This window comes from Culicoides brevitarsis, chromosome 3, assembly GCF_036172545.1.
Source record: "Culicoides brevitarsis isolate CSIRO-B50_1 chromosome 3, AGI_CSIRO_Cbre_v1, whole genome shotgun sequence".
Taxonomy (NCBI): Eukaryota; Metazoa; Arthropoda; class Insecta; order Diptera; family Ceratopogonidae; genus Culicoides; species Culicoides brevitarsis.
In genome coordinates this window covers 6,002,918-6,019,134 of record NC_087087.1, presented here as the reverse complement: position 1 = coordinate 6,019,134, position 16,217 = coordinate 6,002,918, and the positions used below count along the sequence as shown (strand labels likewise).

Sequence of the window (16,217 nt, the reverse complement as noted above, 5' to 3'; positions counted from 1 at the left end):
TTCATAAATTATATTAAATATTTTATTAAATTTTAAATATTTACATTTTCATTAAAAAAAAATTATATTCATAATATTTCATTATAATTTTATTTATTTTAAAATTAAAATTTAATAAAATTTAAAAATTTATTTATTTTTAAAATAAATATTTATTATTCTTTTTTAATTATAATGTTCGTAATAAAAATATTTACTTTTAATTATTTTTTTCAATTAAATTTTCAAGTTTATTTAAAAATATTTTAAAAATAAAAATAATTTAAATATTATTTTAAAAATTTTAATCAAATATAAATTAAATTTATTTAAAAAATATTTTAAACATAATAATAAAATATATTTTCAAAAATAAATTGTTTTTAAATTAATTAATCATTAAGATTTAATTAAAAATTTTTTTAAAAATTAATAAATCATATATTTTTGCATTTTCAATTAAAATAAAATTAATAATAATAAAAAATAATAAAATAATGAATTTCAAGAAAACCACAAGGTCTTCCTTTATTCTAAATATTCACAAAAATACAAAGATTTGTAGCAAAAATAAAAATAAATCTCAAACAAAAACACCTCTTTGTACAAATTCATTCATTCATACAGAAAAATCATTAATAATAAAAAAAAAACTAATTTTTATAAATATATATTTTTTAATGTCTTCAACTTGTATACATTGACAACAACAATAAAAGGTCCTTAACGTACCTGCTCATTTTTTTTTTTATTTATTTACACTTTACAAATGTATCTGTGTAAACCAATACTTAGAGACATATCATTAGAAGGGCATAAAAGTTTACAGCTGTTTTTTCTTCTAAATATACATAAAATATGATACTTAATACTCATTGTTGAAAGAGGATCCATTTACGGATAATTTTTAATAATGCATTTTCAACCATTGCCTGCACTTTTTTATTATTATTTATCGTAAGGATGTTGTCCTTTCCTTACCTTACACAATGAAAAAAAAATCACAAATACATCGAAATTTTTTATTTTACCTGAGAATTGTACAATTTTCTCGTAAATTGTCTCTCTTGTCCGATGTCGATAAATCAGTTTGTTGTCATACTTTGCCAAAATAACATTGATTTTTTCGGTCAAATATCGTTGCGGGGAGTCTTCTGAGTTTACTTCCGTACATAACTCACAAAAATATTGACTTTAGCTGAAATTAAATAACAATAAATAATATTTTTATACAAGAAAAAAAAATGTGTCAGTGCGCGGTTTCAGTCAATTATTGTTAATAATATTTATTAATTTATAAAAAAAGTTACGGAGTGTGTCATGAGCTAAATTTGGGTTATCAATCATACTCGTGAACTACATTTTCGTTGTTTTGTTGTTTATTATGTTATTAAAGTTTTATCATATCAAAAAAAAAGTTAATATTGTGATGACATAAAATATTTTTTTTTTGGACACGAGACAAGGAAATAAATTACTTTTGTGATAAAAATAAAACATTGTCCTAAATTTCACTAAATTTTTATGGATTTGGCGATTCTTAACATGTTTCGAAGGTAAAAAAAATTATTTAAATGACTTATCTTATCTCGGTAGGGGAAAAAAAGTGAGTAAAGGTGTGTTATCACGTCTCGCTATGGTTTTGTAAACTTATCTTACCTGGCTCACTGCCTTGCCTGAGTAGATATTTGAGTCGATACCTGCACATTGTAGCATGTTTTCCGAGTAAAAATGAAGATAAAACGTTTCAAATTTAATTATTCTACGAGTTAGTACAAAGTGATCGTGTAACTTGTGAAGAAGTAAAAAAAGAAAAAAAAATGTTAACAGAGATTTTTTATTACTGCTTTACCTTTGGATCAATCGTATCGACGGGTCTCTGCGTGATACTTGTCCTTCCACGGAAGTGGCGAGAACCCTTTGAACGTGCTTATAAGCGAATTTGTACCTGGTTCAAATTCCCCCGAGTTTCACGGGAGATTTTAGTTCTGATAGAAGACCAGAGGGAATTTGCTTCAGAAGTGTCGAGTAATAATTATCAATTGAGGTAGTTTTAATTTTTTTAAAGTAACCCGTTAGCTTTGTTCTACCAATGAACGCTAAAAATTGCTCTTAAAAGTATGCAATTTATATTACATGAGAAAATTTCATTTTTTGTATCCTTTGGGTATGCAATTAACATTACATTACATTTTTCCAAAATTCTTCCAAAATTTTTTTTTGAAATTTTCTGTCACAGAAACCTTCTTAGAACAAAAACGAAGAAAGTTACAAAAATTTCTAAAGGAATTCGTGAAGCAGTATTTGATTTATAGCATTTCAAATTTTTATTCAAATTCAAGCATTTTGAGGTTATGCAATCAACATTACATTACATTTTCTTCGTTTTTCATGACTTCCAAAAAACTTTTTTGGAATTTTCTTTCACATAAACCTTCTGAGAGCAAAAACGAATAACCTACAAAAAAATCTAAAGGAATTCGTGAAGCAGAATTCGAGTTATAGCATTTCAATTTTTTTTATAAACCACAAAATTGTACCTGATTTTTTATTCGTATCAAATTCAATTCGTCATCATCAATAAAAAATGATCGGTTCAAAAAGATAACACAAAAATTCTCATAAAATCAGGTCACTTTAATATCGAATTACGAACCAGGTGTAGAAGTTTACTGTGTGCATTTATAGTTGTCCTCAATTTTTTTTTGCTCGTTCGTCGTCCTAATGAATGCACTTATTGTGACCTATTTAATGTAGTTTTTTTTATTCTACTTCAAATAAAAAAAAAATTTTTTTCATCAAATTAATAATTTCCTTCGTTTTTTTCTGTACTTTCAGATTGCCGGTAGTTAGTGACTGTCCGGCGGGTCAAACTGCTAGAGTTACATCCAATTTGCACTCTTCCAGTAGCAGCACAATGGCAGTCACAAGAGTGCCGTCGCCGCCTCTGTCAGAAGTGAATACGCCAGTTGCGGAAAATTGGTGTTACACACAGGTGAGTACTTTGTCGTATTTCGTCGTCGTCAAAGAATGCGACAATTAAAATGAAATTTCGTTGTTTGAGTGTCGTCGATTTAAAAATAAAACGCATGCACAAGTTGAAACACCTTTTGAGTCCCCTTTCGAATGAAACGAAACTTTATCGGTAGTACAATGGTCGTTTAATATACGAAACACAATTTTCATGAACAACAATGCAGAAAGGGCATGTACTTTATAGAAAAAAATGTTTGTGCGGAACGTAGAATTCATTGAAGAATAAATATAATTGAAAATAATACGAAGTACAGTCGATGACTTTTTTCGCATGAGGAGCATGAGGAGAGACTTCCATAACGCAATGCAGTTGCAATATAAATTATTTTAATAGAATTTTTTCATGAAAATTTTTATGTTCGAAAAATTTTAACGAATTTTCGAAAATTTGAAGTTTAATTTTGTTATTCGAAAATTTTTTAAAAATTTTCAAAAATAAAAAGTTCATGAATATAGAATTAAAAAAATTTGTAATTTTTGAAAATAAAGCTTTCGAAAATTTTTAACCAAACTTTTCAAATACTGATTTCATGAATTTCGAATTTTCGAATTTTGAAAATAAATTTTTAAATTTCGAAATTTAATTTTTAATTTCGAAAATTTTTTGTTTTTAATTTTTGAAAATAAATTTTTAATTTCGAAAATAAATTTTTAATTTTGAAAATAAATTTTTAATTTCGAAAATAAATTTTTAATTTCGTAAATAAATTTTTAATTTCGAAAATAAATTTTTAATTTCGAAAATAAATTATTTTTCGTAAAAACTTTTCGAAAATTAAAATTTTTTCGAATAAAACGAAAAATTTTATAAATTTATTTCTAATAGTTCGAAATTAAAATACAAATTATCGAAAATTCTTAATTGAGAAAAATATTTTCGAAAATTCGTAATTGAGAAAAATATTTTCGAAAATTTGTAATTGAATTTTTTTTTTTCGAAATTAAAAAACAAATTTTCGAAAATTCGAAATTAAAACACAAATTTTCGAAAATTCGAAATTAAAATAAAAATTTTCGAAAATTCGAACTTTCTTTGAAAAAAAATTCTCAAAACGTACAAAACTAAATGCAATTCTCTCTATTGAACATTTCAAAGTGTTCGTTATCGCTCAATTAAAAATAAAATAAAACAAAATGATGAACTTGAAAGACCATTCACGTTATTTTAGTTATGTATATATTTAAACACATTATCATCCTCATCATCGATGTTGTTATTATTAATCGTTCAATAGTTTTACCGCTCTTCGGGGTACGTTCGTATGAATATTTTAAATAAAATAATAGCGCAGCGCGCGGTAAAAGTGCATGCAAACAAGCAAGCCAGAACAGATAATCATATAATATAATGATGTGTTTTCCGCACCGTTTTACACACTCATGAGCCGCACCAGACAACGATTCGGTTATTTTGAGGTTATTTCTGCACAAAATTGCCTTATTTTCGGATCATTATTAACAGCGCGCTGATAATGAACTGGTCGCAGTGTCATTGACTTTTGACACGACTTTAATAACTTTTATCATTAATGTTATTAATAAACATATATTATCAGCGAGAAATCCTTAAGTCGAGCTAAAACTAGAAAAAAAGCGATAATTATACGAAAGAGTCTAAAGTTGCTCCTGCGGTAAATGTCTTCGTCGTCATCTAACCTTGCCCTGAGATACAAATAACAACAACGAAGATAAGGTTATTGTTACTATTAAGAGTGCAACAACTGCGAAGACGATGAAAAAAAGTACAAAGCGCAACCCAAGAAGTGTTTGAACAAGTACCATATAACATGTAGAGGAGGAACAATAACCATAATAATATAATTGAAGAACGTGAAATAAATTATAAATATAAAAGAGGCGATGAGTAAAACGTTCATTCAGTTAATGTACTGCTGGATGAATAAACGAGGAGCAATCACATTGATTTTTTATTATTTTTATTAATTCTCTTTTGTTTTTATTTATGTTTATAAATATATATTTTATGTGTATAAACACAGTGCGAAGGAGCAACAATGTTAACATGTCGTTGATTCCATTATAGGTTTTACCTTGAGAAATTTTCATATCATAATGTTCTTCTTCTTCGTCACTTTTTTATATATTGTAAAATTATTTTTTATTATTTTTATAAAAAAAAATATTTAATATATGTTTAAAATTATATATTTTGCAAAATTATTTTTTTATATGAATTTTGTTTTTTTTTGTTATATTTTTTTAAATAATTTAATTTTAAATATTATTATATTTTTTAAAAATTATTATTTTAAATTAATTATTTTATAATTTGTATTTTTATGTATACATTTTAATATACATATTTAAATATATAAAAAAAATAATTTAATTTTAAATAATTATTATATATTTTATACATTTTTAAATTATTATTTTAATTAAACATTTTTCAATAATTTATTTTATCAATTTTATTTATTTTTTTTTTTATAAATATATTAAAAATACATACATCATAATTTAAATTAAAAAAATTATTTAAATAAATTATTAAAATATATCATAATTTCTTATGAAGTTTTATAAAATTTTTAAAATAATATTAAAAATATTAATAATAATTTAATTTATAAAGATTATAAAGATTTATAATTTATAAATATTATTAATTTATAAATTTTATTGAAAAAATTATTGAAAAAAAAATATTTATAAAAAAATATTAAATTTAAAGAAAAAAATTAATTAAAATTAAAAAATATTATAATAATAAAATAATATAAAATTTATTATAATTATTTATAATCAAATTATTTTTTTTTCTATAAATATGTTTATTTAAAAATGTATAACATAAAAAATATACTAAATTAATTTAAAATAAATAAAAAAAATATTCTTTTTACAAAAATAAAAAAAATAATAATAATATAACATTATATTTTTTTTTACAAAATTAAAAAAAATTTAATTAAATTTAAAAAAAATATAAATATTTTTAAATTTTTATTTATGAAAAAATTTAAAAAATATATTTTTTCTCAAAATTCATTAATTAATATTACCAACAAAGCATTTTTTGCGATTTCGTGTTGACTTTCCGTAACACATAAATTATAAAAATTCATAAAATTTACGATCTTATTAACAATGATGATGAGTAAATCACTCAAGTGTATGACCATAAGTATATAAATTTCATAAAATATTGAAAAAGGTGCCATTTTTAATACGTTAACACGTTCAATGATCTCTTTTAACATTTTTTATTATTTATTATTGAGTGTGAATAACCGCGATAATATACTTTTCAAAATATTATTAACATTCAAGAGATTCTTAAATATATTAAAAAGACATCTTAACAATGGATGAACCACAAAATTCTCGTGAAAAAAATATTCCATAATTTTTTTACGGATATGCTTATTTTTTAAATTGTAATTCGATATTTATTTGCACACACTCAAAACAAAAAGTTACAAAAAAAAATGAATTTTTGTATAAATTCTGTGTTAACGAGGAGATGATGATGAGGATACACACAAAAAAGAGTGCAACGACCCGACATATCATAATAATCGCATACAAGTGCAGGGAATTGGCGAGTGTTAAGTAATATTATTATTGTTATACATTATAAAATATTATACATATGTTCAAACAAAACAAAAAAAAAATGAGATAAAAATGTTGGTTAGCGACTCGCATCAAAGTTTTTTTTTATAAAAGAAAAATAAGTAATTAACTGGAAACACATGCCTCTCAACGATTGTCTGTCAAACTGTGTTCATTTCAAGATAATCATCGAAAAAATTACACAGAAAACCATTAATAATATATAATATTAAATATGTAAATAAACACACTTGCGCGCGATCACCTGATAAAGTCTGGTCTGGACTCTCCCTTTGTGTGTGTGCTCAACTGTAGAAATTACAGTGCATTTGTGTAAAAGTATATTAAATTAAATGATAATATCAAGGTCAAATGTTTACATGGATCGGATGGAGATACAAGTTACATGAGGTTCGGAGGCGAGTTTTTTGACAAATTAGATGATTTTTATCGGTTCTCAGTAATTAATTCTTTAAAGGTTAAGGTTTTGGATTTTTAACTTTTTTTTTTGAGTTCATGAACTTATTTGAGATGAAAAAGTCAAAATATTTTTTTAAAAAAATTTAAAATTAATAATTATTTTTTTTTTATTATTAATAATTTTTTTTTATTTTTTTAATTTTAATAATTTAATTAATTTATTTTAATTTTTTTAATAATTTAATTTATTTTGTTTTTTTTTTTAATTTAATTTTTTTTTTATAATTTAAAATTTATTTTAAAATCTTGATGAGCTTCAAATTAAATTTGAGAAGAATTTTTCAATATTTTTAATGTAAAATTATTATTTAGCTTGGAACTATTGAAAAATACCTTAAAAGTCTAACTTTTAATTCATAAGAGTTCTTTAATTAGATTTATTTTTCAAATCAGAATTTAAATCATTGAACTTCATAATTTAACTTCTGATCTTAATTTGAGGTTATGTTAATTTACTGCGAAGAAAAGAAATACATTTTGAACTATTTTTAATCATTTAAAGTTTGATTGAATTGAAATTTTTCTGAAATTAAAATTTCCTTGAATAGATTTTCAAGCTTTTCAAATCATTTTAATAATCAGGATTTTTTTTAAAAGCAAATAAGAAATATTTTCAAATCAAACAAATTTTAAACTACCGTATTTCAACAAAAACAAAACTCCCAAATTTAAATTAGGGTTTCTTGTTTTTGTTGAAATACGGTAGTTAAGGATTTGTTTTCTAACGAAGATGTCATAAAAATTTCCCGCCAAAATATTGATCTTTACAAGATCTTAAAATTATAGAATTTGAAATAAAAATTAGGTTACGAAGTAACTTTAAGCTTTTTATTAAGCATTTCAAGGAACATTTTTTGAAGTTTTTAGAAAAATTTTGTTCTAAAAAATACTCAAGATCTAAAATTTTGGCTTTACGAATTCCCGGCATATTGAAGATCATTCTGATCAACTTTGAACCAAAGCAATAAACTGCAATAATTAATTCCTTTTTAACAACTTAACGCTAATAATAATAACATATCATTTAGTACCTTAATGATGATGCGTTTTTTTTCATAATTTTTCGGTAGAATCACAAAATTAATGGTTTATAACACCTCTGTTTGTTAAATTCTTTGCTGTCTGCCTAACCTCTGAGCAGCATGGCAATGACCATGTTCAAGGCAAACGCAAAACGGCACGGATTTGATTAAAATATTTATTTCTTGTTAGAAAATAAAAATAAAGAATAATAATAAATAAAAGAAGTTCAAAAGACTTCCATACATATTTTTTTTTATTTTATTTGTACTTGGTTACTTCAACATACGAACGGGTAAACGAACTTGATTTTTTTCCTTCTTACAATATATTTTTATTCTTCGTTCGTTTACTTTGCCCAAGATACGTGTGAGAATATGCGTATAAGCAACACATTGACATTGATCATCATCATCATCATCGTGTCTCTTCTCTCTCGCCGTAGCAAGCAGCATAAAATGCTTGAACAAAGATAATTTGTACAAATAGCAAGTACATTTAAAGTTCTTCGTCGTCTTCGTCGTTTTTTTCTGTGTTTTTGTATTCATCACCATCCGAGATAATTTATTTAAAACTAAAAGTTGCGTATAAATACGTTTAATTCCCTCATTGAATTACGAGACAACGCTATTAATAAATTACTCTATTTCTAACTCCAACTCCCTTCTACGACTCGAGATGTCAATGATCTCAATTTTTTATAACTTTTTTTTGAAGATCGTTGACCAGAAACTATTTTAATGCTTTATTTTTTTTCGCTCGTAAAAAAATTGTTTTTAAAAGTTTAGCGAACTCGAGTTCAAGGTCGAGCAAGAATTAAAATTTTTTACGGGCTTGGTTGTTTGAAAAATGTTGAAATTCTCAACTTTCCCTTTTTTGGTCAACTTCCGCCCTTAGAAGTAGTTATCTATTAACTAAAAACTAACAAAAAAAACTTTATTGTTTCATCGTGCGAAAAGATAAGAAAATGTGTGAACGCCATTGTTGTGCCATGTTTTCGGCTGAATATCAAGTTGTCAAGATATTGAGCAATTATGATAAATATTTTTCAAAGTTTTGAGGCAATTTTGTGTCTTTTGTGTCACGTAGCGAGTGTTTTTCGGATAATGTAGAGATAGTAAAAGTTAATGTTTGTATGGGAGAAAAAGTTGAATTGCCTAAAGTGGAATTCGGGAGCATCTTAAAGACACTTGTTCTTGATTTTGGATGGGAAAATTTTAATTAAAGTTGATGAGGGTTGTCTAAAAGTTATATTTTTAATGATTTTGAAATTTTTTTACAATGTTTAAAATTATTTTTAACAAAATTTAAAAAGAAAAAAATATTTCTTAAAATTTTTCAAAGAATTTAATTAATTAAAATAAAAAAAAAATTAAATTAAAAAAAAAATAATCTTAAATAAAAAAAAAATAATTTTATTTTTTATCAATTTATTTTTTTTAAAATAAAATAATTTTATTAAAAAAAAAAAAATTTTTTTTTTAATTTAATTTTTTCAAAAATAATTTTTATTTATGTTGTAAAATTTTTAAAGGTAAATTTTTTACATTAAAATTTACCTTAAAATGAAAATGTAAATTTTAAAAAATATATTAAAATCATTTTTTTCGCGAAAAAAAAAATTATTTTTTTTTTTATATTTTTAAAAATTAATAAATTCTTAAATTTTATTTTAATTTTGATTTTTAAAAAAATTGTTTAATAAAAAATATAACTTTTATTTATTTCGAAATTTTTCAAATAAAAATAAAAAAAAAATTCGCGAAAAAAAATTATTTTTTTTATAAATTTTTAATTTAAAATTGATTTTCAGAATAAAATAAATTAAAAAATTAATATTAGATGAAAAATTTTATTAAATAATCATAAAAATAATTTTAAAAATTTTCAATATTTATTTATTTAATTAAAAAAAAAAAAAATAATTAAATATTTAAGTAAAAAAAAGAAATTAAATTTAAAAAAATATTAAAAATATGTTTAATATAAAAAAATTTTAATTAAACAAAAAAATCGTAAAATTTTATACAAATAAATAATTCTCTTTAATATTTTTTAAATCCTTTTATAATTCAAAAAAATCTCAATAATCGCTCAAACCTTTAAAACTTCACGAATTCTTACAACTCGAGGTTGAAAACCCCCTTCAAAGACCTTCATTTCACGAATTCCGTCTCAAAATGTGACGACGATGAAAGAAGTACTTATAGACTTTATTTTAATTATAATGTATGTAAATCTTTATGAGTTTTGTACAAAAATCGCTCTTAACGCAACATACAGTTGCGGCGTAGCATGAAGTCGATGACAAGAGAACGAGTGCGAGAACGAATCTTGTTATTAGAGTTACAAAAGAAGAAGCATGTTAGAGACGAACGACGATGTTGTTGCTCCTTTATGCTCATGTCGTTCGTTTTTTTTTGCGTGCGTGTGTGGAAAAAAGGCAAATAATGGCAATAGAAGCTAGGTGGATGACTTTGTTGAATGTTGTCTGCCTTTTGCTTCAGAAAAATTTTTTTTTTCTTCTTCTTTTATATTTAACTCCATCGAACATCATATCGTCGCGATTTGTAATTTTTTCTTCTCTTGCATGTTTTTCGCATATATGAGAAATTATCGATAACGTTTATGCTTTATTATAAAATTTTTACATAGTCTGTTCTGTCTCATAAGTAGCATGACGGACGAGACAAACGCGAAGGGAGAGAAAAAAAATTATTAAGAACGAAGAAGAAGAAGAGAAAAAATAAAAATAATAGAAATATGTGGATGGATGATGATGGAACAAGAAGAAGAAGTTCAACACACGGTTACACATTTCAAGGTGAGCACGCACGTTCATGAAGTCATTCATTCGCGATTTGCTAATAAATACAAAAAAAATTGGAATAAGCACGAAAATCAATACGGCGAAAATTATCGAGGGACCGGAATGTTAAATTAAGGTCTTGCGAATGTCGTCACACGTGGGCAATAATTTTCAAGTATGCCTTTAACCTTTTTCGATGGCGGTCGATGAATACATTTTTTGTGATAGAACGAGAATTTTCCGGCAAAAGGTTGTTTGTGATGACAATAAAAAGGATCGATGGTTTTTAATTGGTAGGACGAAGGAATTTAGGAAAATTTTTTTCTTTTAATTCTAATTTTTTTTCTTTTTTCAAAAAAAAATAATTTTTATTACTTAAAAAGTTAAAAAAAATTAATAAAAAAATGATTCAAAACTTCAATTTTCTTCAAAAAAATAAATTTTAAACCGATTTAATCGGTTAATTAATTAACGGTTTAAAATTTGAAAATCGCTTCCTTGCTAATTCAAATATTTTTTAATTTTTTTTATTTACAATTTTTTTACTTTGAATTTTTTTGTTAAACAAAAAAAAATAAAAGTTTTTTAATTCAATATTTTTGAACCGATTCAATAACCGATAAAAATTTGAAAATCGTTTTTCGTTAAATCAAAAAAAAAAAAAATTGAGATATTTTAGAAAAATATTTAAAAATAAAAAAATTCTAAAATTTAATTTAAAATAAAAATTAAAAAATGTGAAAAATTTTTTAACCGATTCAATAACCATAAAAATTAAGCCATAAAGCCTAAATTAAGCAAAAAATTTTAAAAATCGTTTTTCGGTAAATAAAAATAAAATTTGTGACAATAAAGAAAAATATTTAAAAATAAAACAAAAATTTTAAGAATTTATTTAAAAAAAAAAATATTAAAAATTTTTTAACCGATTCAATAACCGATGAAAATTTGAAATTCGCTCTTTTGCTAATTCAAAAAAATAAATTTTATAAAATTTTAATTACTTCATCCTTCGTCATCTAACAAAAAACCAATGAAACCGCCCTTTTTGCGTCAAAACAAAATTTCTGTTGATCTTTCTCTTCCATCAAACTTTAAGAAAAGTTTTGTTTCCCTCAAAAAAAAAAAAAGTTTATCAATATTCGATGGATATCAATCCCGAGAATAACGAAAATTTCGGGTATGAATTTTATTTGTCCTTGTCTGCCCTTGTCTTCGGTGTCATTCTGAAAAAAAAAAATTGGGATATAAAGATCGTTTGTCAGTCCAACAAACATAATGCGAAATAATGGAAGACGACGGATTTTTATCTATTTTTTTTATAATGTACTTAAGAAATGGGCATTAAGTCCATTGTCATGCCTGCCATTCTTGTTTGTTGCAAAATAAGAAAAAAAAATTGACGAGAAATAATAAAAAAGGGAGACGAGAATCAAAGTTGATGCGATAAAAAGGTGGCAGACAATCAAACAAAGTTATTACTTGTTATATTATGAGTCCTTCGTCTTGTCGTGTCGTCTCTCTTGCTTCGTTCTTTTATGGATTTGGAGCGTTGGTGTGTGATTTGTGCGAAGCAAAAACGTCAATAACCGAATTTTAGCTAAAAATTGTTTTTTTTTTGTTTCGTTTCAGGTTAAAGTAGTTAAATTTAGCTATATGTGGACCATAAATAACTTTAGTTTTTGTCGAGAAGAAATGGGAGAAGTGCTAAAGTCATCAACATTTTCAGCTGGTGCTAATGATAAATTAAAATGGTAAGATTTTCATTTAAAATTAAATTTAAAAAAAAATTTAAAAATAATTTAAATTACAAAAAAAAAATATTTTAATTAAAAATTTATGGAAAAAATAAAATAAAATTTAAAAAAAAAATTTAAAAAAAAAAATTTTTTTGTATTTATTTAAAAAAAAAATTAAATTAAATTTTAATAAAATTAAATTATAATTAAAATTTAATAAAAAAAAATAAATTAATTAATTTTGAAATTTAAAAAAAAAATTAAATTAATTTAATAAAAAAAAAAAAAAATATTTTATTTAAAATTAAAATAAAAAAATAAATAAAAATTAAATTTAATTATTTAAAAAAAAAAATAAAAAAATAAAAATTAAAAAAAAAAAATATTTATTTACAAAAAAAAAAATAAATTTTAAAAAAATTTAATAAAATAAAATAAAATTTAAAAAAATAAAATTTTGATAAAAAATAAATTAAAAATTAAAATCTCAATAAAAAATTAATTCAATAATTTTTTTTAACTTTTTCAGGTGTTTGCGCGTGAATCCAAAAGGATTAGATGAAGAAAGCAAAGACTACCTTTCACTATATCTACTGTTAGTGTCGTGTAATAAATCCGAAGTGCGGGCAAAATTCAAATTTTCAATATTGAATGCCAAACGTGAAGAGACCAAAGCAATGGAATCACAACGAGCATACAGATTTGTGCAGGGCAAGGATTGGGGCTTCAAGAAATTCATTCGGCGGGATTTCCTGCTGGACGAAGCGAATGGCTTACTACCTGAGGACAAGTTAACGATATTTTGTGAAGTAAGTTTTTATCAAATTTTCTCTCAAAAACTCATTTTTAATGAAAATTTTTATTTTTTAGGTGAGTGTAGTAGCAGACAGCGTCAATATTTCAGGGCAAAGCAACATAATACAATTCAAAGTGCCAGAATGTAAACTCTCGGAGGACTTAGGTAACTTGTTTGACAATGAAAAGTTTAGTGATGTAACGTTGGCTGTTGGAGGGCGTGAATTTCAGGCGCATAAAGCAATCTTAGCTGGTAGGTTTTGCCATTTTTTTACGAAAAATATGGGTTTTTAATGAAAAAATTTAATTTTAGCACGAAGTCCGGTATTTGCGGCGATGTTCGAGCACGAAATGGAGGAACGCAAACAAAATCGGGTCGCAATCACAGACGTAGATCATGAAGTATTAAAGGAAATGCTCCGATTTATCTACACGGGGAAGTCACCGAATCTGGAAAAAATGGCTGATGATCTGCTGGCAGCAGCTGATAAGGTATTTAATTATTTTTTGTTATTAAAAAATTTTTATTATTGAAATTAATTTAAATAATTATTTAATTTTTTAAATATTATTTTAAATAATTTTTAATTGAATTTTAATATTTTTTTAAAATTAAATTTAATTATTTTTTTTATTTATTAATTTAATTTAATTTATTATTTTAAATTAAAAATTTATTAAATTCAATTTAATTTGATAAAATTATTATTAAAATTTTTAAAAATATTTTTAAAAAAATATTATTTAAATTTTGAACCAAAAAAAAATATTTTTTTAAAATTATTTTTTAAAATTAATAAATTCATTAATTTAAAAAATTATTAAAAAATTAATTTCAAAAATTAATTTAAATAATAAAATTTAAATAAAATATAATATTTTTTATTAAATTAAATTTAAAAAAAAAATAATTTTAAAAAATATTTTTTTAAATAAATTAAATTAAATTAAATTTTAAAAAATTATTTTTTTTTTAATTTAAAAATAAAAAAAATTTTGATTAAAATATTAATTTAAAAAATTATTTTTTTAATTAAAAATAAATTAAAATTAAATAAATTAAATTTAATTTAAAAAAAATTAATTTAAATTAAAAATTATTTAATTAAAAAAATAAAATATTAAAAATATTTTTTAAATTAAATTTCGAAATGAAAAAAATTAATAAAATTTTTTTATCTATTTCAGTACGCCCTTGAAAAGCTAAAAGTGATGTGTGAAGAAGCCCTCTGTGTTAATTTATCTGTAGAAACAGCCGCCGAAACCCTAATTTTAGCCGATCTCCATAGTGCGGACCAATTAAAAGCACAAACGATTGATTTCATCAACACGTAAGTTAAATTTTCCCTCAAAAATTTTGCGAAAAAATCTCAAATTTTGCCTTAATTTTTCATAGAAGTCATGCAACGGATGTGATGGAAACTGTCGGATGGAAAAACATGGTAACGACGCATCCGCATCTGATAAACGAGGCATTTCGCGCCCTTGCAACCCAACAAATCCCGCCTATCGGACCTCCACGGAAACGCGTGAAAATGAGCTGAAATAAAATTCAGGCACAATTATTACAACAACAACAACAACCGATCGAACGACAACTACAACAACAACAAATCCAGCATCAAACACCGCTGTTGCAGCAACAGTTACTAATTTTACCGAAAAAGCGCGTCAATAATAATCTTAGCAGTAATAATGAATCGAATGGTAGATTTAACAATATTTATAGTAATTTTAGTAGTAATAAACAGATGACGTCAGATACGGGTATCGAATCAGCAGCTAGATCATCTGTGACAAATTACCACCTAAATAGCAGTAAAACCGAAAAAAGTAGTGTTAAAGAGTCGCGACAAGAAATTCCTATTAATGATAAAGTAAATAACAATTGCATCGCTGTCGGACTCTCGAACGCAGTTAATTTGGCTGTGCAAGATGCCGTATCGAATGCCATAACAAATTACTTATCTGCGTCCTCGTCCTCCGCCGCCGCATCGACATCCAAATCCGCAACAAACGCTGATGGCAAGCACTGCCCAGCACTGACCAGTCAAATTTTTAATCATAATCTAAGCTCTAACTCTAACGGTAAGCGAAAACAAACACAAATGTTGCCAATTCAAATGATAAATTCGTCAACACAACAAAGTAGCGTTAACAATAATAATTCTAGTAGTAGCAGTAATGGTAGTGATGATAGCAGTAACTTAATAATAATTAATAATCAACATCAATATGTACCTTTGACTGTGTCAAAAGTCCCCAAAAACAGCATCGGCTGTCTCAGGAACCGTTTCAGTTAAGTCTCTTGTACAATTTATATGAACAAAAAAAACATAATTGATAATAATAAGTAAAAAAAAGTAGGATTCTTATTAGTTTTTAAAAAAATATGAACGAAAATACATCGTAAAAAAAAGATATAACGTACCTCTGAAAAAGTCCTTCTGATGAAAAAAATTGTTTTAGGCTGTTTTTGGTACTATTTTGACATTTTATATGACAATTGTAATTTTTAAAAAAATAAAAATCTTAATTTTTTAATTTTATTTATTAAAAAATAATAAAATTATTCAATAAATAAAATTATAAATTTTTTTAAATTAGGATTTTTATTTTTTAATAAAATTACTTTTGTCATTTAATTTTTGAACATTAAATTTGTTCAAAAATATTTTTTTTTATTTTTTTTAAATAACGGAAATTTTAATTTTTGAAGACTTTGTTTAAAAAATTATTTTTTGAAAAAAAAAATTAAATTAAATTTAAATAATTTTTAA

The 16,217-nt window shown here is 23.7% G+C and overlaps 1 protein-coding gene across 5 annotated transcripts in view; it reads left to right on the top strand.

Annotated features, from left to right (window-relative positions):
* Positions 1–16,217, top strand: part of LOC134833046 (protein roadkill) — an 84,744-nt gene that overhangs the window by 67,401 nt on the left and 1,126 nt on the right. For 2 of the 5 annotated variants that reach the window (XM_063847206.1, XM_063847204.1), the window contains exons 2-8: positions 2,818–2,974; positions 12,536–12,657; positions 13,172–13,451; positions 13,513–13,690; positions 13,751–13,929; positions 14,626–14,768; positions 14,834–15,144. In XM_063847206.1, the coding sequence (XP_063703276.1) occupies positions 2,818–2,974; positions 12,536–12,657; positions 13,172–13,451; positions 13,513–13,690; positions 13,751–13,929; positions 14,626–14,768; positions 14,834–14,981 (1,207 nt within the window). In that variant the 3' untranslated portion in view covers positions 14,982–15,144. Of the gene's footprint in view, positions 1–2,815; positions 2,975–12,535; positions 12,658–13,171; positions 13,452–13,512; positions 13,691–13,750; positions 13,930–14,625; positions 14,769–14,833; positions 15,145–16,217 lie in introns of those variants that run through there. The other 3 variants (XM_063847208.1, XM_063847207.1, XM_063847209.1) reach the window with 3 other exon arrangements.